Source organism: Bos indicus x Bos taurus, chromosome 7 (genome assembly GCF_003369695.1).
Source record: "Bos indicus x Bos taurus breed Angus x Brahman F1 hybrid chromosome 7, Bos_hybrid_MaternalHap_v2.0, whole genome shotgun sequence".
Taxonomy (NCBI): domain Eukaryota; kingdom Metazoa; phylum Chordata; class Mammalia; order Artiodactyla; family Bovidae; genus Bos; species Bos indicus x Bos taurus.
Genome location: NC_040082.1, coordinates 98,474,672 through 98,496,736, shown reverse-complemented (window position 1 = coordinate 98,496,736; position 22,065 = coordinate 98,474,672). Strand labels below are relative to the sequence as shown.

The following is a 22,065-nucleotide window of genomic DNA, read 5'->3' as shown; positions in this document are numbered from 1 at the left end:
CCAGACCAGGGATCAAACCCACATCCCCTGCAGTGGAAGTGTCCACCCCAGGGAAGTCCCCATTTTCTCTTTTTAAAAAACCAGCCAAGGTGGCAAAGGGCAGGGCTCACTCACAGATGGCCATATCCTGTGTGGGTTTTAAAGCCAACCCATAAACTCCCCCTTTTAGTTTTCTAAGTGACTCTCTGGAGCTCAGAGGATCCAGGGACCAGAGGAGAGTGAACAAGTAGGCTCCTGGCGGCCCATTTTGCAGAGAACGCTGAGATGCTGAGAAATCACCAGAACCGCCCTCGGTGGCCGGCACCTGGGAAGTGGAGCGAGTGTCCTGCGACACAGCCTCCGCGGTCTTTTGCGCCACAGTGCTGCCTTGGTTGCCGGGCAGCTCCTAAGAACTGGCTTCCCAGGCCTGAGTTGCCAAGGAAATACTAATTCCCGTTGGGCCGGTCCTGGGGTGTTTTTTGACTTCCTGTGAAGGAGGCTGGTCGCCTGTGCGGTCCTGGTCCCCTGAGCGCCCTTCTCTCTGCATCTCCCTCACCTTTCCTCTTTCTTGCTCTCTCCTGTCTCCTCCTCTAGTTTCCTCCCGGGCTGGAGGCAGAAGACCCTGGGATTTCTGAGTGAGGCCCATGGATGTCGAAGTCCTCCCGGGTCCTGGACCCCATGTTCTCGCCCCGCAGTTACTATGATGCCCTGTACGACCGCGGCTTGGGCCCCTCAGGTCCGGACGGCGCCCCCGCGGGCACAGCGGTCCCGCCGGACGCGCGGTCCCACCTGATGAGCGGCGGCAGCTGCGAGGGGCCCCCTCTGAAGCGACGGGGCGGCGTGGTCGACCACCGCGATGTCATCTTGGCCCACCAGGCGCACAAAATCCACAGCACTCCGCAGGCCAGAAGGAAAGAATGGGAGTGAGTATGCACGGGGTGGGCGACCGACCCCCAGCATCCCGGGATGGGGAGCAGCAGTAAACCGGGGTCTCTTGGGGTCAGGAAACGCCTATTTCTGACAAGCTTCTGGGGCGGGGGAGGGGGGGCCATTCGTATGGCTGGTTGCTGAAGTCTCCAATTCCTTTCCTACCAGTTGATCGCATAGCCGCTGCCTTGAGTCCCTTCGGTGAACCCCCGGGGCACACACGGTGCAGCAGCAAAGGGGTTAATTGTGGGCGTGGCAGGGCGTGCTCAGGATCCTGCTCTGTGAGTGTCCACTCAGAGGGGTCGGCAAATATTTCCCATGGGATGGACATTCCCGAACCAGGCTGAGAAATGCTCCTTTCTCGGGGGTGGGGGTGGGGGTGGGGTGGGGGGATGGGGTGGGCAGGTGAGGGGTGGAAAGAGGAAATCACACTGTTACCTCAAGGCTTCAGTCTAAACCTGAAAAGTGGTGTGGGAGTGGGGGTGGGGGTTTGGGAGGATGTGGTGATTCTGATCCCGGGTTCCCTTTCTCTTGGCCAGTGACCCTGAAAGTGGGTCTTCTCCTGGGAGCCATCATTGGATGGACGAGTGGGGTTACAAATGGCTCCGGGGGCTCGCTCTCCACCGTGACATCTTTCCAGGCTGTTTAAGATTAGAAGCGGTTTGTGTGAAGAAGGTTCAGTCCCCCATATGGAGGGAGAGCCGGTGCTTTTTTTCTTTCTCTTTTTCTCAAGAGCTTCTTTGGCCAAGGCTTAGAGCTGGGGGCATTCTTGGGCAGACAGCAGGCAAGTGGGATGTGAATACGAATTCAAGGCTATTGGAGCTGAGGCTGTCAGGGTTGCTAATCACTCTTGTAGCCCCAGAAATCCCTTCTCCCACCCACCTCATACCTGCCAGGTCTGACCTCTTGGAAACTAGCAACTTCATCACTAGGCTTAGGCTCCGGCCTCCCCCACCTCGTGCCCCTCATCCCCATTTTCTGTCTGCTTGAAGAGGGAACTGGGTTATAGTGCCAGTTGGGTTCTGGCTGTAGTGATGAGGGAAGTATAATTACAGAATGCAATGAAAACTGTATTATCAAAATGTTCAGTCACTCAGTTGTGTCCGACTCTTTTTGACCCCATGCACTGCAGCACACCAGGCTTCCCTGTCCTTCACTATCTCCCGGAGCTTGCTCAAACTCCCGTCCATTGAATCAGTGATGCCATCCAACCATCTCATTCTCTGTCGTCTCCTTCTCCTCCTGCCTTCAGTCTTTCCCAACATCAGGGTCTTTTCCAGTGAGTCGGATCTTCTCATCATGTGGCCAAAGTTATGGAGCTTTGGCTGAAGCATCAGTCCTTCCATTGAGTATTCAGGGTTGATTTTCTTTAGGATTGACTGGTTTGATTATTATCCAAATGAGCCAGTGTTTGTTTTGAATCAGAGGGCTTCAGGTAAAGTGAAAAAGGTGGCTCCAATGTGGACTCTGACATGGTTTCCTGAGGTTAGACTGACATCTGGTGGCATGTTTGGGCATCACATATAATAGGAAATGGTGTAACCAAACTATTTTTTTTTGCCCATGCTGTCTTCCTTTTGACATTCGCTCCTCTCCATCCATACATCTAGCCACCCGCCCACCCACCTTCCTACTGGACCGTCCATCATCTGTTCATCCATCCACCCATCCATCCATCCACTCAGCAATCTTCCTATCCATCTATTCATTCATCCATCTCCCCACCCCTCCCTCCCTTTACCTACACATATTTCTATCCATCCATCCATCCATTTACTCACCCATCTTTTTTATGCGTCTATCAGTTCATCATCTCCCTGTCTTTCCTCCCATCCATTCATTCATCCATTGGCCTTCCCTGTTTCTATTCATCCAACCTCCCACCCACCCATCCATCTTCCATTTGTTCACCCATCCATCCGTATGCCATTCATATACCCACTGATCTATATCTCTGTCTAGTCTTCCATCTCTCTACCCATCCTTCTATTCCTCAATATATTCATCCATCCATCCACCCACCTATCATTTCATATTTCATAAATAACCGGTGTTTTAGTCGCTAAGTCCTGTCTGACTCTTGCGACCCCATGGACTGTATAGCCCACCAGGCTCTTCTGTCCATGGGATTTCCCAGGCAAACATACTGGAGTGGGTTGCCATTTCCTTCTCCAGGGAATCTTCCTGACTCAGGCACTGAACCCACATCTGCATTGCAGGTGGATTCTTTACCTACTGAGCCACCAGGGAAGCCCTAAAGTGTTTGTTGCTCAGTTGTTTCTGACTCTTTGCAATCCCATGCACTGTAGCCCACCAGGTTCCTCTGCCCAAGGAATTCTCCAGGCAAGAATACTGGAGTGGGTAGCCATTCCTTTCTCCAGGGGATCTTCCTGACCCAGGGATTGAACCCACGTCTCCTGCATTGCAAGCAGATTCTTTACTGTCTGATCCAGCAAGGAAATGGTGCATCTAATAAATGCAGCTGCAACGCTAAATACCGCTCCTCTATTATCCCCTCTCTGGGCTTCCCTGGTGGCTCAGATGATGAAGAATTTGATTGCAATGCCAGAGACCTGGGTTCGATCCCTGGGTTGGGAAGATGCCCTGGAGAAGGGAACAGCTACCCACTCCAATATTCTGGCCCAGAGAATTTCATGGATTGTATAGTCCATGGGTTTGCAAAGAGTCAGACATGACTGAGCAACTTTCACTTTTTCACTTTCATTATCCCCTCTCTAGGATTCACCTGCTCTCTCCTCTCTTTTCCCATTTATTTCCATTCTCCTCTTGTTTTATTTTTTATTGAAAAAGAAATTTGATTAACTCTCAAAGAAACAGCAAAGCTTCTTTAAGGGGTTAGAATGAGTTATATCAGATGACCTGCAGAAAAGAGATTTTGGGGATAAGGAAAAGTGTCAGTGAATTAAAGAATTAAAAAACCCGTTGCTCAAGGGAAATGATAACTATAATTTCTAACAATAATGACAGCTAATGTTTATTGGCCACCTACTGTATGCCAGACACTTTTTAAAAAAATGTTTATTTATGGCTGTGCTGGGTCTTCGTTGCTGCGTGGGCTTTTCTCTAGTTGTGGTGAGCGAGGGCTACTCTTGAGTCGTGGTGCTTGGGCTTCTCATTCCTGTGGCTTTCTTGTTGCAGAGCACAGGCTCTAGGGTGCATGGGCTTGAGTCATTGTGGTGCCCAGGCGCCAGAGCACAGGCTCAATAGTGGTGGCGCGTAGGCTTAGTTGCTCCGCGGCCGTGGGATCTCCCCGGATCAAGGATTGAACCCGTGTCTCCTGCATTGGCAGGCAGATTCTTTGCCACTGAGCTACCAGGGAAGCCCTGCTTGATACTTCTTGTCATACCTCTGTCCGCTGTAGATTCTGCATTATCTGTACATTACAGATGAAACCAGAGAGGGTGGGATAGGCAAAGTAACTTGCTAGAAAGTGGCAGAACTGAGATTCGAACTCCGGCCTGTCAGACTCTGAAACTCAAGCTCTTTATCATTTGGCCAAAGAGTTTTTACTTGCCAAATAGTAAGTGGCAAAGATTTGCTTTCCGCTAACTCAGAAAACAAAGAAAGTCAATCACATCAGGGAGAAAGACAGAAGAACCACGGGATTAGGTGTCTCGTCTACCACAGCCTCACTGGATGGTTAACTTCTGCCTTAGCTTGCCATCGCTTTCCCCCAGTCTCTTTCTGGGACCATAAAATAGTCCTGGAGAATCTTTCTAGCCATAATCTCCAAACTTCTGAACGCCTACCTCTGCCAGCAAAGCCAACACATTTTCAGCGCGTGTACATATTTTTTCAGCTTTATTTTTGTTGTTTATTGCCTATTTTTCTTTTCCATTAGGGTTTATTATAGGATATTGAACATAGTTCCCTGTGCCATGTAGTAGAACCGTGTCGTTTATCTGTTCTGTGTACAGTAGCTTGCTTCTGCTAATCCCAAACTCCCAGTCCTTCCCTCTTCACCTCCCCTCCAGCTCGGCAACCATAGGTCTGTTCTTTATGTCTTTGAGTGTGTTTCTGTTTTGTAAGTTCATTTGTGTCTTTTTTTAGATCCCACGTGTAAGTGATATCATATTGTATTTGTCTTTCTCTTTCTGAGTTGATTCACTTAGTGTGATCATCTCTAGGTCTATTCATGTGGCTGCAAGTGCTGGCATTATTTCACTTTTCACGACTGAGTAATATTCCATTGTATATGTGTACATGTTTATTCATTCAGTGGTCAATGGACGTGTAGGTTGTCTCCATGTCCTGGCCATCGTGAATAGTGCTGATATAAACATAGGGGTGCGTATATCTTTTCTTTTCTTTTTAAACTATAGGATTTTTGTATTTAAAAAAAATTTTTTTTAATTTTATTTTATTTTTAAACTTTACAATATTGTATTAGTTTTGCCAAATATCGAAATGAATCCGCCACAGGTATACCTGTGTTCCCCATCCTGAACCCTCCTCCCTCCTCCCTCCCCATACTATCCCTCTGGGTCATCCCAGTGCACCAGCCCCAAGCATCCAGTATCGTGCATCGAACCTGGACTGGCGACTAGTTTCATACATGGTATTATACATGTTTCAATGCCATTCTCCCAAATCTTCCCACCCTCTCCCTCTCCCACAGAGTCCATAAGACTGTTCTATACATCAGTGTCTCTTTTGCTGTCTCGTACACAGGGTTATTGTTACCATCTTTCTAAATTCCATATATATGCGTTAGTATACTGTATTGGTGTTTTTCTTTCTGGCTTACTTCACTCTGTATAATAGGCTCCAGTTTCATCCACCTCATTAGAACTGATTCAAATGTATTCTTTTTAATGGCTGAGTAATACTCCATTGTGTATATGTACCACAGCTTTCTTGGAGTATAGTTGAGTTGCAGTGTTGTGTTAGTTTCTGCTGTAAGGCAAAGTGAATCAGTTATGCATATACATATATCCACTCTTTTTTAGATTCTTTTCTTGTATAGGCCATTACAGCGTGTTGAGTAGAGTTCCTTATGCTATACAGTGGATATTTATTAGTTATCTATTTAATATATATATGTATATAGTATTGTATATATGTCAATCCCTATCTCCCAATTTATCATTTGCCCCCTTACCCCTGGTAACCATGAGTTTGTTCTCTACATCTGTAACTCTGTTTGCTTTGTAGATAAGTTCATCTGTACCCTTTCTTAGATTCCACATATAAGCAATATCTTAGATTTGTCTTTGTTTGACTTACTTCACTCAGTATGACAATCTCTGGGTTTACCAGTGTTGCTGCAAATGGCAGTGTCTTTTTCTTTTTCTAGCTGAGTGCCCTTCCGCTGTATTTGTGCACCATGTCTTCTTTATCTAGTCCCCTGTTGATGGACGTTTGAGGGTGGTCCCGCGTTCCGGCTGTGGTGGACAGTGCTGCTGTGAACCGTGGGGTGCATGTATCTTTTCAAATTGGGTTTGCCCAGATAAACGCCCAGGAGTGGCACTGCTGGAGCACATGGCAACTCTGTTTCTGGTTCACTGAGGAACCTCCGTATGGTTCTCCATAGTGGCTCTTCCTCACATTCCCATCAACAGTGTGGGAGGGTTCCCCTTTCTCCACACCCTCTACGGCACTTCTTATTTGTAGACTTTTTAATAATGGTCATTTCTGACCAGTGTGGGGTGATACTTCATTGTAGTTTTGATTTGTATTTCACTAATAATTACTGATTTTGAACATCTTTCCATTAACATATTTTTATTTATGTGTTTATATAAATATTCCACTAAAATTATTATATGCACTATAAAATCTACAAAAATCAAAATGTTAAAAGAGATAAACATTTTTAAGTGGCTTTAATTTTTGAAAGTTATCCTGTGTTTTGTAAGAGCTTTTAAGGGCTTCCCAGGTGTCACAGTGGTAAAGAATCTGCCTAACAATACGGGAGACACAGAACATGGAGCTCAATCTCTGGGAGGAGGAAATGGCACGCCACTCCAGTGTTCTTGTCTAGAGAATCCCATGGACAAAGGAGCCTGGAATGCTGCAGTTCACAGGGTGGAAAAGAGTCGGGCATGACTGAGCACGCACGCACGAGCTTATTCTGAAAATATTCAAATACACTAAGAGTAGAGAGAAACCCACATACCCATTACCCAAATATAATTATCAGCATTTAGACTTATAAGTCCATTTTTCTCTTTATTTTTATTTAAAGCAAATTCCAGACCTCATATGATTTTACAATCTTCCGTCTACATCTCTTAAAAGCACATACGTATTTTCTTACTGCTATCACACTGACAAAATTAACAATGATTTTTAAATGTCATCTAATTTACAGTCCACATTCGGATTTTCCTGCTTGTCTTTTTACAGTCAGTTTCTTTGAACTGAGAAAGTCTGTCTCTTACATTTGGTAGTCATATCTCTTTTTACAAATTGTAGTGAAATAGACATAAAATTTGCCATTTTCACCACTCTGAAATGGTGACGTTCAGTACATTCATATTTTTATGCAGCCACCACCGCCATTCATCTCTAGAACTCTTTTCATTTTGCAAAACTGAAACTCTGTCCCCATTAAGTACTAGCTCCCATCCCTCTCCCCCTTCTTTCGGCAACCACCATTCTACTTTCTGTCTCTATGAATGTGGCTGTTCTGGGGACCTCATATGTGGAATCATACAGCATTTGCCTTTTAGCATAATGTCCTCAAGGTTCATCCATGTCACACGTGTCAGAACTTAGTTCTTTTTTGAGGCTGAATACTATTCCACTGTGTGAATGAACTGCATTTTGTTTATCCATTCGTCCACTGATGGACACTTGGGTTCTTTCTGCCTTTTGGTGATTATGAACAATGCTGCTGTGAAAATACGTATATATCTATATCTATCTTTGAGACCCTGCTTTCAGCTCCACTGGGTCTGGTACACAGAATGGGAGGGAATTGCTGGATCATATGGTAATTCTGAATCATATGGGCTTCCTAGGTGGCTCAGTGGTAAAGAATGCCAGCCAGTGCAGGAGCTACAGGAGAGGCAGGTTCGATCCCTGAGGTGGGAAGATTCCCTGGAAGAGGAAATGGCACCTGACTCCAGTATTCTTGCCTGGAAAGTTCCGATGGACAGAGGAACCTGGTGGGTTACAGTCCATGGGGTCTCAGAAGAGTCAGACACAACTGAGTGACTGAGCACACACTCATGGTAATGCTATAGACTTTTTTTTTCAAACGTTTATTTATTTGACTGCATCTGGCTTAGTTGAGGCATGTGTTGTGGCATATGGGCTTCCCTAACTGCAGCACACAGGCCCAGCTGCCCTGAGGCATGTAGAATGCCAGTTTCTTGACCAGGAATCAAATCCGAGTCCCCTGCACTCTAAGGTGGATTCTTAACCACTGGGCCACCAGGGAAGTCCCCTATATTTGTATCTTTGAGACTCTACTTTCAGCTCCTCTGGGTCTGTTGTACACAGAATGGGAATTGCTGGATGATATAATTCTATGGGCTTCCCAGGGGGCGCTAGTGGTAAAGAACCTGCTTGTCAATGCAGGAGACGTAAGAGACGTGGGTTCTATCACTGGGTCAGGAAGGTCCCCCGGAGGAAGGCACAGCAACGCACTCTAGTACTCTTGCCTGAAAAATCCCATGGACAGAGGAGCCTGGCAGGCTACAGTCCATAGGGTCACAAAGAGTCAGACATGGCTCTTTGAGCACAAGAGCACAAAGGAGAATGAAGTGTATCGCCACAACACAGTTATTTATCTTGTTTCTAGTCTGTCTTGCGCAATAGAATGTCCACGGAAGGGATGGTTGTCTGGGTCCTCAGTACCTGAGACTGAGGCTGGCACTCACAGGTGCTTAGGAAATATCTGTTGAGTGAAAGCACCAGATAAGAATGAGTGAGCGGGGGTTGAGCTCAGACGTGTGGATTTGGTCCACCATACACGCAGGATTAAGAAAGTGCAACGCTTTGTTTCAGATGAAACAATAGCAGACATGGAAGTTTGAATATTTGGTTCTACATGTTCACAGATGTCCTCTCTGGGGTGGCCCTGATCCACTCTGGAGGTTCTTAGACCCAGAGTTGATTGCAAAGAGGCTCACTCCCCCTCCTCCTCTCCCTCTGTGTTTTCCCTTCTCTCCTTCATTGCTCCCTCCTTTCGTCTCGCTGGCTCCTCCCTCCCTTCTTCCCTCTACCACTCCATCTCTTTTTCTCAGCCCCACATCTCTTCGTCCTTCTTTACTACAGCACCCTCTCTCTGCCTCCCTCCTATCCATCCCCTCCTCCCTTCTCCTCTCTACACCCTCCCTCCTCCCTTCTCTCCACCCCTCCCTCCTCCCCTCTCCTCTCCATCCCAGCCCTCCTCCCTTCTCTCCCCTCCTCCCTCCTCCCCTCTCCCCTCCACTCACCCCATCTCCTTTCCTCACCCCTTCACCTCTCCCTGCCTTCCTCCCCTCTCTCCCTCCACCAGTATTTAGGATACCACCATGCTCAGCTCAGTGAGGGGCTTTGGGGATGCATCAGTCAACAGTCAGCTCTTTCCAGAATGACACTCTGCAGTCAGCAGGAAAATCCAGCATGAAGCAAATGGTGACAAGCAGTAAGAGTGCCCAGAAAGGGGCTGTATAAGAGTCTGGGGGGGGCCTGGGGAGTGTCCCCAGGAAGAAATTTCCAGGCTAGTTCCTCTCACACTTGACTACACTTTTGAACCTCTATAGAGGGATTTTTTTGGAAGGAATGATGCTAAAGCTGAAACTCCAGTACTTTGGCTACCTCATGCAAAGAGTTGACTCATTGGAAAAGACTCTGATGCTGGGAGGGATTGGGGGCAGGAGGAGAAGGGGACGACAGAGGATGAGATGGCTGGATGGCATCACTGACTCAATGGACGTGAGTCTGGGTGAACTCCAGGAGTTGGTGATGGACAGGGAGGCCTGGCATGCTGCGATTCATGGGGTTGCAAAGAGTCGGACACGACTGAGCGACTGAACTGAACTGAACTGAACTGGAGGGTCTTGTTAAATGCAGATTCTGACTCAGCAGATCTAGGCCAGGGCCTGAGACTCTGTGTTTCTTTCTAAGAGTCTCCCAGCTGGAATCAGTGCTGTTGACTGTGGACAGTAGTCTGAGTAGCCAATTCTGAGCCATCATTATCATTATCATCAAACAGAGGATGTGGGTGGGAGAATGGAGGGCAGGGAGAGAAGAGCTAAGCAAACTGCAAAGAGTATCGTGAATAATACTCGTGCTGTGATGATAACGATGATAACAAATATTTGTGGAGGACTTAATATCTGCAGGGCACAGTTCCGAGCCCTTTATATTAACTCATTTAGTCCTCATCCCCATTGTTATAAATAAGATTGGGCAGCATGCTATTGTTTTCCTAAGCATTTCTAAGTTTCATATCTGACTGCAAGCACATAACAGTCTCATGAAGCAGCCAGGGCAGGCATTTTTGCTGTTATTATTTTTTTATTGTGAATTTATTATTATTATTTTGGCTGTTCTTTGATCTTCGTTGTGGGGCTTCCCTGGTGGCTCAGATGATAAAGAATCCTTCTGCAATGCAGGAGGCCCAGTTTTATCCCCAGGGTCAGAAAGATGCCCTGGAGAAGGGAATGATAACCCACTCCAGTATTCTTGCCTAGATAGTCCCATGGACAGAGGAGACTGGCAGGAGTCCGTGGGGGTCGCAAAGAATTGAACACGACTGGGCTGGAACAGCGCCTGGCACAGAATAAGTGTTCTGTAAGCAACCAGCTTTGGTCATTGCGTGGGGAGAAGGAGGCTGGGGGACCCTACTCTCCCCTGGGTTCACCCCTTTTCACTTGCGGCTGCCACCAGGTGGCGCTGTGGCTTCCGCGTCTGGAGAGCACAGAACAGAAGCGAGGTGCTGGAAGCGGTCCGCGAACCTTCCACAGTACCTATTTCCTGGCTTCATCCTTCCTGCTCTCGGTGGTCTGAGAAATGGACTGCTGCTGCTGCTAAGTCGCTTCAGTCGTGTCCGACTCTGTGCGACCCCATAGAGAAGACAGCCCCAAATCAAGAATCCAGTTTTCATCAGCTAGTACTCAATCGTTCCATATATGGCGATTTCTTTTCCATACACAAAGTGCTTGGTAAAGACGCATTGAGAGGACTCAGGGCTTGATTAGCTTCCAGAAGCGCTAAAAGGTTTCAGGTGGGTCCTGGGGTCAAGTGTGGGGCCCAGCTGTCTTTGTTCTGGGTTGTGGTTGAATTCCTGGACTAGGAGCCAGATACTGCTAAGTCACTTCAGTCGTGTCCGACTCTGTGCGATCCCATAGACGGCAGCCCACCAGGCTCCCCCGTCCCTGGAATTCTCCAGGCAAGAACACTGGAGTGGGTTTCCATTTCCTTCTCCAATGCATGAAAGTGAAAAGTGAAAGTGAAGTCGCTCAGTCGTCTCCGACTCCTAGCGACCCCATGGACCGCAGCCTACCAGGCTCCTCTCCGTCCATGGGATTTTCCAGGCAAGAGTACTGGAGTGGGTTGCCATTGCCTTCTCCGAGGAGCCAGATAGCAGGGGTTCAAATTGCAGCTCTGGCTCTCCCTGACTCTGGGATTATTCTCTGCTTTGCCTCAGTTTCCTCATCTGTAAAATGGGGACAACGGTAACACCCGCTTTTGGGCTTCTGACAAAGATGAAATTCAATGCATTATTAGATAGCAAGCGTTTAGAACAGTGCAGGTGTATAGTAAGCCTTGATAACCATTTGCTATGGACTGGAGAAGGGTAGGCCTTTAAGCTTCTGGAAGCCTAAGTTAACACACAGTTACAAAGAAGAAAGAATAGCAGGTTGTGAAGACATCAAAACTGAAACCTGGCCTTTAAAGAAGACCTGCTTGAGAATCAGAGCACATTTTTTTTTTTTCCTTCTCTTTTCAGGGAGGCAGTTGGACAATTCTAGCCTAGTTGATATTAAAAAAAAGAAATAGGTCTGGTCCCAGGGAGCTTCTTTTTCAGTGCTGCTGTCTGGTTTTAGTGCAGAAAGACCCTCCTTTTGTCCTTTGAATTAGCAGCTTTGGCTGCAGCTAGCGGTGGAGGGCCTGGGGAAGCCACCCTGCCCCCCAGAGATGGCGTCCTTTTTGATCTATCAGATTTTCCACGTGGGTCTTTGGAACCCAAGCAGCTGGTGCGATCCTCCCAGAGTCACCATCCTGCTTACCGCTGCCGCCATCTTTTATTCTGCCACCATCACTCCGAAAGTCTGTCCTTAAAACCCTGCAAGGCTCTTTTGATGGTGTCTGTGCACTTTCGCTCCAGGCTCTCGCAACTGCTTCCACCCAGGGGGCTCTATCGGCTTCATCTCTGCCTACGCTTTTACTATTATTATTCTCACTTTTGGCCAGGGCTCACTAGACACTTTGCTGTTCTCTGTGTTTGCAAGTGCTGCTCACCTCAGGACCTTTGCACTGGCTCTTCCCTGACCTGCAGTGCTTTTGCCATGGCTGGCTCCAGCTTGCCTTCCAATCTCAGCACAGATGTCACCTCAAGTAAAGCTGCCCCCTCCCCCTCCCAGGGATCACATCACTCTGTTCATTACAGTTAGGTATTTTCTCTTACATTATTAGACTGCCAGCAACTTGAGGGCAGGTTTTCTTTTGATCTTTCTTGTCCACTACTGTGTCCCCAGGGCTTGGGAAAGTGCCCAGAGCATAGAAGGGGCCAGTGTTTGTTGTTGCTCAGTCGCTAAGTCGTGTCTGACTCTTTGAGACCCCATGGACTGCAGCACATCAGGCTTCCTTGTCCTTCACTATCTCTTGGAGCTTGCTCAAACTCTTGTCCATTGATTTGGTGATGCCATCCAACCATCTCATCCTCTGTTACCCGCTTCTCCTCCTCCTGCCCTCAATCTTTCCCAGCATCAGGGTCTTTTCCGATGAGTCGGCTCTTTGCATTAGGTGTTTGTTGAGTGAATAGCCAATCAGTCCTTGGGAACCTGAACATCTGTATTGATGATCTTTCTATGTCTCTGGCTTAGAAACCCAAAAGCCCCTTAAAACAAGTGAACCCAATTTTCTTTTTTTAGTTCTCTGCCCGGGGCATCCTCTGGTTCCAAGTTCTGCATGCTCTACTCAAGGGGGTCTGCCTGGAAGAGGAGACAGACAAGCAGACTAGTGATTGCCCACAGTCTCCAGTACACTGGGACCAGTCTCTGTTTATCCCACAACTGCCAAAAGGCCAGCCTTGGGCTGAGGGGCTTAAGGTATGGGCTCAAGACGTCCTTCCCCCAGCACCCATTTCACAGAGGAGGCAACTGAGGCACAGAAAGAAAAATAATGAATCCAGTAGGGCAGAACCAACCTTGGAACCAGATCTGTTCAAGTCCAGAACCCAGGTTCTTGATTTCTCTCCTTACATGATCATGAATTTGGAAACACTTGGCACACAGTGGAATGCATGAATGAAGTATAATCATTAAGTTTCCCCCTGCATTTTAGGTATTCAAATCCACAGAGGCAAAGCCTTTCTCTATTGATCCTTGAATCTTTGGAATTGTTGGCACAGAGCTTGTGGGTAGAAGGCACACAATATCTGTTGAACTTGATTGTGTCAAGTCTGAGATGGTTTCAGAATGAAATCTATAAAATCCTGAAGGCATGACTCATTCTCTAAATCCTGGCCACTAGAATGAGCCTGATGAAGGCCAAATTGGGATAAAATGATATAACTTCTTACCTTCTAACATTTCCAATGTTTCAAAGCTCCTTTGGATAGGGGCAGGGCCTTATAACCCTCAGATGAGCCCAGAGCCACAGAGCAGATCAACAACAGTGCAGTTCAAAAATAATTCCACCATCTCCTTGAAATGCCACTTTGCAAAGCCAATGTGTTCTGTGGGCTTCCAAGAAGGCTGTTCTTGCCTGTTTAAAGGTTTTCTGGACTCCTCCAGGCAGACCCTCTGAAGTAAATCACACAGGACTTGGAACCAGAGAATGCCCTGGGCAGAGAACTAAAGAGAAAATGGAGTTCACTTATCTTAAGCGATTTTCAGGTCAGCTCTCTAAGCCAGAGACATAGAAAGAGCATCAGTACAGATATTCAGGTTCCCCGGGATTGCCTAGTTATTCACTCAACGAACATTCCCTGGAGACGGAAATGGCAACCCACTCCAGTATTCTTGCCTGGAAAATCCCATGGATAGAGGACCATGGCAGGCTACAGTTCATGGGGTCACAAAGAGTTGGACACAACTGAGCGACTGAGCACAACAAACATTGTTGCCTTCTATGCACTGGGCATAGCACTGGGGACACAGTAGTGGACAAGAAAGACCAAAAGAAATCCTGTCTTCAAGTTGCTGGCAGTCTTAACATAGGAGAAAATACCTACCTGTAGATAATAACCAGAGAGATATGATCCTTGGGGCGGTGGGTGTGGGTGTGTGCTCTGTATGAGGTAACATCTGTGCTGAGATTGGACGGCAAGTTTAGGCCAGCCATGACAAAACCACTGCAGGTCTGGGAAGAACCAGTGCAAAGGTCCTGGGGTGAGCAAGCACGTGCAAATACCAAGAACAGCAAAGTGTCTAGTGAGCCTTGGCCAAAAATGAGAGCAATAATAGTACTGCTTTTCTGGAGGGCCCCAAATGTGGGACAAAGAAGAGATTGGAAAGCAAAAGGAGCTGCCTTCCAATCTGAGACCATCCCATTAGAGCTGGGTGATCCTGAGCAAATGCCACAGCCTCTCTGAGTGCTGGGGGAGGTTACAAAAGTTCCTGGTCTCGGGGAGTGCATTGATGAGGCGGGGCTCAGATCACAGGGAGGAAAGTTCACTCTCGTCTTTCCCCCTTTCTAGTCTGTGGACCACCATGTAGCTCCTCCAGTTTGCATCTTGGCTCAAGGGGTGCTGAATAAGAGACCCACACAGCTTAGGGGTTCTGGAGTTAGCCTGGCTGGATATATGCTCTGGTTCTCCTATTTGCTGTGTGACCTTGGACAAGTGACCCCACCTCTCTGAGCGTTGGGAGCACGGAGTCTCAGGCACTACACCACCAGGGAAGTCCCTGAATGTGTTGAGTTTTTCTGCAGCTGTGTGGTTGAAATTCCTTACAAATTGGTGTGGAGCCTGCCTGTGCATTGGGCCTATTGATCGGCCTATTGGAACATTCTGGAACTCTTCAGTTCTTGCTTCTGAATAAGAAGTCCCCATTTAAAAGAGGTTTCATCAAATGAGGCCATACTGGAGAGCTGATTTGGTTTCTTAGCCATGAATTAGTTCCTGTAAGTGCTGCCAGCTCTTTAGATCTGTGTCTGAAATCTCCCGTCCTGAGTTGGGTATGTGTACTGGACTCCAGCTGATCTCAGCAGGTTAGCAGCATGGCAAGTCTTGGATTTCTTTGTGGTGGAAAAGAGTTTTTGGTGACAGTGCATCCGTGTGGCTTTGGCTGTCCTGCAGGATAATCAGTAGAAATGTTTTAATTCTGGCAGCCTTCACAGCTCTAAGCACCCTTTTGTTGTTGTTCAGTCAGTAAGTCGTGTCCAACTCTTTTCGACCCCATGGACTGCAGCATGCCAGGCTTCGCTGTCCTTCACCATCTCCCGGAGTCTGCTCAAACTCATGTCCATTGAGTCGGTGATGCCATCCAACCATCTCGTCCTCTGTCATCCCCTTCTCGTCCTGCCTTCAATCTTTCCCAGCATCAGGGTCTTTTCCAATGAGTCGACTCTTTGCATCAGATGGCCAAAGTATTGGAGCTTCAGCCTCAGCATCAGTTCCTCCAATGAATATTCAGGGTTTCTTTCCTTTAGGATTGACTGGTTTGATCTCCTTGCTGTCCAAGGGACTCTCAAGAGTCTTCTCCAGCACCAGCATTCGAAAGCATCAATTCTTCAGCACTTAGCCTTCTTTATGGTACAACTCTCACATCCATACTCTTTAGAGGGACTGTGAAAAAAACTCAGGTATGGGGCTTCCCCGGTGGTCCAGTGGTTAAGAATCTGTCCACAAATGCAGGGGACACAGGTTCCATCCCTGGTCCGAGAAGATCCCACATGCCATGGAGCAACTAAGCTCGTGCGTGCGTTTCACAAGTACTGAGCCTTCAGGCCTACAGCCCATGCTCTGCAAGAGGAGAAGCCACTGCAAGGAAAAGCCCTCATATCACAGCTAGAGTAGTCCCTGCACGCCACAACCAGAGAAAGCCTATGCACAGCAACAAAGACCCAGCACAGCCAAATAAATAAATTAAAACAAACAAACAGACCACAGGTATTGCAGGGCCCACTTGGAGGTTTTGATTCAGCAGTTCGGGGGCCTGAGCATCTGTACTTCTTACAAGTTTCCAGGTGATGCTACTGCTGGTCCAGGGAGCACATTTTGAGAAGCATGTATTTCATTAAGTAGTTTCCAACTTAAATGCACATGAAGATCACCCGGGAAGGGACTTGCCTGGTGTCCAGCAGCTAAGACTCCACACTCCCAATGCAGGGGTTCAATCCCTGGTGAGGGAACTAGATCCCACATGCCACAACTAAGAGATTGCATACTGCAACTAAAAAAAAATTAAAAAAAGATCTTGTGTGCTGCAAGCAGGGTCCGGCACAGTCAAATAAATAAATGAATGTTGTTGTTGTCATTCAGTCACTAAGTCATATCTGACTCTTTACAACCCCATGTACTGTAGCCCACCGGGCTCCTCTGTCCGTGGCAAGAATGCTGGAGTGGGTTTCCTTTCCCTTCTCCAAGGGAATCTATCCGAACCAGTGATAGAACCCATGTCTCCTGACTTGGCAGGCAAATTTTTCACCACTGAGCCAGTTGGGAAATCCCCTTGGGAAGCCCTAAATAAAAAAATATCTTTTAAAAAAGGTTACCTGAAATGTTTTTAAAAATTCTCAACACCCAGGTGGTACCCCCATTAAATCTCTCTCTGGGGTGGAGTCCAAGCATGGGCACTTTGAAAGTTTCCAGGTGATTCTCATTGGCTATTACGCTTGAGAACCAAAGGGTGGGTCGTCACTCTTCACTTTGCTCATGATACACTCACAGGAAGCTCCCAGGTTTACACACAACTAGCAAATTAAAAATCTGCTGGGGGGATTAAAAAAAAAAATCCTGGTGTACTAATCCATTCCTCAATGTGGAATTATTCTCCTCTGATTCGTGGCTTGGATTCTTACTCTTTTGGCTTCAGTGATCTCCTCTTTGTGTATTCAGTAGAGATGTTCAGCTGGGAAACATCGGTATAGCTGAGTGTTCAAATACTAGCATAGTTCCATACTGGTTCAGTTCAGTCAGTCGCTCAGTCGTGTCCGACTCTTTGCGACCCTATGAATTGCAGCACACCAGGGCTCCCTGTCCATCACCAACTCCCGGAGTTCACTCAAACTCACGTCCGTCAAGTCGGTGATGCCATCCAGCCATCTCATCCTCTGTTGTCCCCTTTTCCTCCTGCCCTCAATCCCTCCCAGCATCAGGGTCTTTTCCAATGAGTCAACTCTTTGCATGAGGTGGCCAAAGTACTGGAGTTTCAGCTTCAGCATCAGTCCTTCCAAAGAACACCCAGGACCGATCTCCTCTAGAATGGACTGGTTGGATCTCCTTGCAGTCCAAGGGACTCTCAAGAGTCTTCTCCAACACCACACTTCAAAAGCATCAATTTTTTGGCACTCAGCTTTCTTCATAGTCTAATTCTCACATCCATACATGACCACTGGAAAAACCATACTGGTTAGTAGCTATTGTCTGGAGCCCCCGAGTCAGTTCCACCTCCAGTCACGTCCCTTCCTGGGTTCTCCTATGCCTCCTGGTAACCTACATTCCAAGGGTGGTACCTCTTGCTGGTCATTAAGTATTCTGAATTTCTACACAGTGCATTTGACCTGTTTGCCCATCTCTATATTTTTAGCTGTTTTTTTTTTTTTTTTTTTGTCTGAGCAAAGGGGTATCTGGAATAGGTAGAAGGTGGGTTTGCAAACTCAGGAATGCATGAAAGTGCCTTTATGTTTGGAGAGGGGGTGGTGCTGATTCCAGTCCTGGCTGTGATCTTGACCTGCTGGGGAAGTCCTCTAACCTCTCTGTGCTTCAGTTTCCCTCTATGGTTTGGGTGAAGCTCAAATGAATTAATGCATGGACAGGTCTTAGAATGGGACCTGCTCTGTAGTTATCATCATTTAAGTGCTAGCTATTTCTGCTTTATTGATTATGCCAAAGCCTTTAACTGTGTGGATCACAATTAACTGTGGAAAATTCGGAAAGAGATGGGAATACCAGACCACCTGACCTGCCTCTTGTGAAACCTATATGCAGGTCAGGAAACAACAGTTAGAACTGGACATGGAACAACAGACTGGTTTCAAATAGGGAAAGGAGTATGTCAAGGCTGTATATTGTCACCCTGCTTATTTAACTTATATGCAGAGTACATCATGAGAAATGCTGGGCTGGAAGAAGCACAAGCTAGAATCAAGATTGCCGGGAGAAATATCAATAACCTCAGATATGCAGATGACACCACCCTTATGGCAGAAAGTGAAGAGGAACTAAAGAGCCTCTTGATGAAAGTGAAAGAGGAGAGTGAAAAAGTTGGCTTAAAGCTCAACATTCAGAAAACTAAGATCATGGCATCCGGTCCCATCACTTCATGGCAAATAGATGGGGAAACAGTGGAAACAGTGTCAGACTTTATTTTTGGGGGCTCCAAAATCACTGCAGATGGTGATTGCAGCCATGAAATTAAAAGATGCTTACTCCTTGGAAGGAAGTTATGACCAACCTAGATAGCATATTGAAAAGCAGAGACATTGCTTTGCCAACAAAGGTCCGTCTAGTCAAGGCTATGGTTTTTCCAGTGGTCATGTATGGATGTAAGAGTTGCACTGTGAAGAAAGCTGAGTGCCGAAGAATTGATGCTTTTGAACTGTGGTGTTGGAGAAGACTCTTGAGAGTCCCTTGGACTGCAAGGAGATCCAACCAGTCCATCTTAAAGGAGATCAGTCCTGGGCGTTCATTGGAAGGACTGATGCTGAAGCTGAAACTCCAATACTTTGGCTACCTCATGCGAAGAGTTGACTCATTGGAAAAGACTCTGATGCTGGGAGGGATTGGGGGCAGGAGGAGAAGGGGACGATAGAGGATGAGATGGCTGGATGGCATCACTGACTCAATGGACATGAGTTTGAGTGAACTCTGGGAGTTGGTGATGGACAGGGAGGCCTGGCGTGCTGCGATTCATGGGGTCGCAAAGAGTCGGACGTGACTGAGCGACTGAACTGAACTGAACTGAAGTGCTTGTGTTTGTATTAGTTATCTAGTGCTGGGTAACAAATGGTCATAAACCATGTAACAAATTCCCACAAACTTAGTGACCTTTTTGTGTGTGTGTGTGTGTGGCCACGCCATGTGGCATGCAAGATCTTAGTTCCCTGACCAGAGATCGAACCTGTGCCCTGTGCCCTGGAAGTGCAGAGTCTTAACCATTGGACCACCAGGAAAGTCCCTGTAGTGGCTTTAAATAACACATGTTTATTATCTCACAGTTCTTATGGATCAGGGATCTCCATGTTACCTCACTGGACCCTCTGCTTTTGGATCACTCACAAGGCTATAAGCAGAGTGTTGGACAGAGTTGGGTCTCAATCAAAGGCTCGACTGGGGAAGGATCTGCCTTTAAGCCACACCTGGTTGTTGGCAATGTTCAGTCCTTGCAAACTGTTGAACTAAAGGCCTCAGTTCCTAATTGTCGGACAGAGGCCACCCTCAGCTCATCCCCAATATGGCAGCTGGCTTTGTCAAAGTCAATATAGAGAGTCTGCTAGCAAGACAAGCTGGAATGTTTTGCAGCCTAATTACAAAAGTAACATCTTTTTGATACATGGATACAATGGAATACTGTTGTTGTCTTGTGTTTATCACTCCAGTTGTCTCAGACTCTTTGTGACCCCATGGACTGGAGCCTGCTAGGCTCCTCTGTCCATGGAATTCTCCAGGCAGGGGATACTGGAGTGGGTTGCCATTTCCTTCTCCAGAGGATCTTCCTGACCCAGGGATTGAACCCAGGTCTCCTCATTGCAGGCAGATTCTTTTACTGTCTGAACCACTAGGGAAGCACACAATGGAATACTGCTCAGCCACAAAAAAACCAAAATAATGCCATTTGCAGGAACACAGATGCAATTAGATATTATCATACTAAGTGAAGTAAGTCAGACAGAGAAAGACAAATACCATATGATATCACTTATATGTGGAATCTAAAATATGGCAGAAATGAACTTATCTACAAAGCAGAAACAGACTCACAGACGTAGAGGTCAGATGTGTGGTTGCCAAGGGGATGGGGTAGGGAGAAGGATGGACTGGGAATTTGGGGTTGGTTCAGTTCAGTTCAGTTCAGTTTGGTCACTCAGTCGTGTCCAACTCTTTGCAGCTCCATGAATTGCAGCACGCCAGGCCTCCCTGTCCATCGCCAACTCCCGGAGTTCACTCAAACTCACGTCCACCGAGTCGGTGATGCCATCCAGCCATCTCATCCTCTATCGTCCCCTTCTCCTCCTGCCCCCAATCCCTCCCAGCGTTAGGGTCTTTTCCAATGAGTCAACTCTTTGCATGAGGTGGCCAAAGTACTGGAGTTTCAGCTTTAGAATTGGGGTTGGTAGATGCAAGCTATTACATTGAGCATGGATAAACAACAAAGTCCTGCTGTATAGTACAGGGAATTATATCCAGTCTCCTGGGATAAAGCATAATGGAAGAGAATATTAAAGAATGTATAAAGTGTGTGTTAGTCGCTCAGTCTACACGTGTAAAACTGAGTCACTTTGCTGTACAGCAGATGGCACAATAATGTAAATCAGCTCAACTTCAGTAAAGTGACATCGTCTCAATGCTGAGATATTCCATTGGTCAGAAACAACCTCTTCAGGAAAGAGAACTCTGCAGAGCCGTGAGAACAAGCAGGTGGAGTCCATTGGTGCTGTCTTAGAAGCTGCCTTCTGCAGTATTTTTTTTTTTCATTTTTGGATATAGGTAATATAACCTTGGCCTTCCTTGGTGGCTCAGATGGTAAAGAATCTGCCTACAATGAAGGAGATTCAGATTCAGTCCCTGGGTCAGGAACATCTGCTGGAGAAGGGAATGGCAACCCACTCCAGTATTCTTGCCTGGAGAATTTCATGGACAGAGGAGCCTGACAGCCTACAGTCCATGGGGTCACAAAGAGTCAGACACAACTGAGCAACTAACACACACACACACACACACACTGTAACCTCAGTCATCATTTTTCCCTCTTGGGGCATGGGTATCTTGGGGCAGTATCAAAGCATCCAGAAGCCCCTTGAATCATCAGTCCTCACTGGTTACCTTTGAGACCTTCCCACGTCCCAGAATGCAGGACTCCTTCAAGTTGGAGATTCATTGGCTTCTGAGACAAGTTGGGGACCTAGGAATCTTTGGGGTTGCCTAGAACTTTTCATGAGGGCCTAGCCACCCTGGATACTCCATGCATCCTTCTGCTCTTTGGGAACATTTTGCTCATGGGGAATCCCCCAACCTCCAGGTCTTCTACTTGCTGACCCTTCAAGGCATCTGGGGACCTTTGGGCACAGCTAATGTAAGTTCCTCAGTGAGTTCAGGATTTCCTAAGAGACAAGGAAGGTGTTGACTTCAAAGCTTTTTTGTCTCTTCTGAGGCAGGAGACCACAGCTTTCTGTAACAGAAAGATGTTCCATGTTGGAAGAGAGTCATACAGCGAATTTCCACTGGCCATCTATCTTACATATGTTAAGTGTATATGTTTCCATGCTACTCTCTCCATCCTGTGGGGATTTTAATGTAATGTGTTCAGTCGTGTCCAACTCTTTGTGGCCCCATAGACTGTAGCCTGCCAGGTTCCTTTGTTCATGGAATTTTCCAGGCCAGAATACTGGAGTGGGTTGCCATTTTGTCCTCCAGGGGATCTTCCCGACTCAGGGATTGAACCTGCATTTCAACATCTTCTACATTGACAGGCAGGTTCTTTACCACTAGCACCACTTGGGAAGCCCTATGGGGCTTTTATAAGGATCAAATAAGGAAGTATTTGTAGAACATTTTGTAAACCAGCATTGCCAGACTTAGTTGTCAAGTAACAAAGGATTGGAGCAGGCTTGATTTAAGGTGAGACGTTTCAGTGAATTCTCAGCTTCCATCCC

The 22,065-nt window shown here is 46.9% G+C and overlaps 1 protein-coding gene across 12 annotated transcripts in view; it reads left to right on the top strand.

Annotated features, from left to right (window-relative positions):
• CACNA1A (calcium voltage-gated channel subunit alpha1 A) overlaps positions 1-22,065 on the top strand; it is a 379,358-nt gene that overhangs the window by 29,968 nt on the left and 327,325 nt on the right. For all 12 annotated transcript variants that reach the window (XM_027547946.1, XM_027547955.1, XM_027547945.1 and 9 more), the window contains exon 2: positions 574-902. In XM_027547946.1, the coding sequence (XP_027403747.1) occupies positions 628-902 (275 nt within the window). In that variant the 5' untranslated portion in view covers positions 574-627. The remainder of the gene's footprint in view (positions 1-573; positions 903-22,065) is intronic.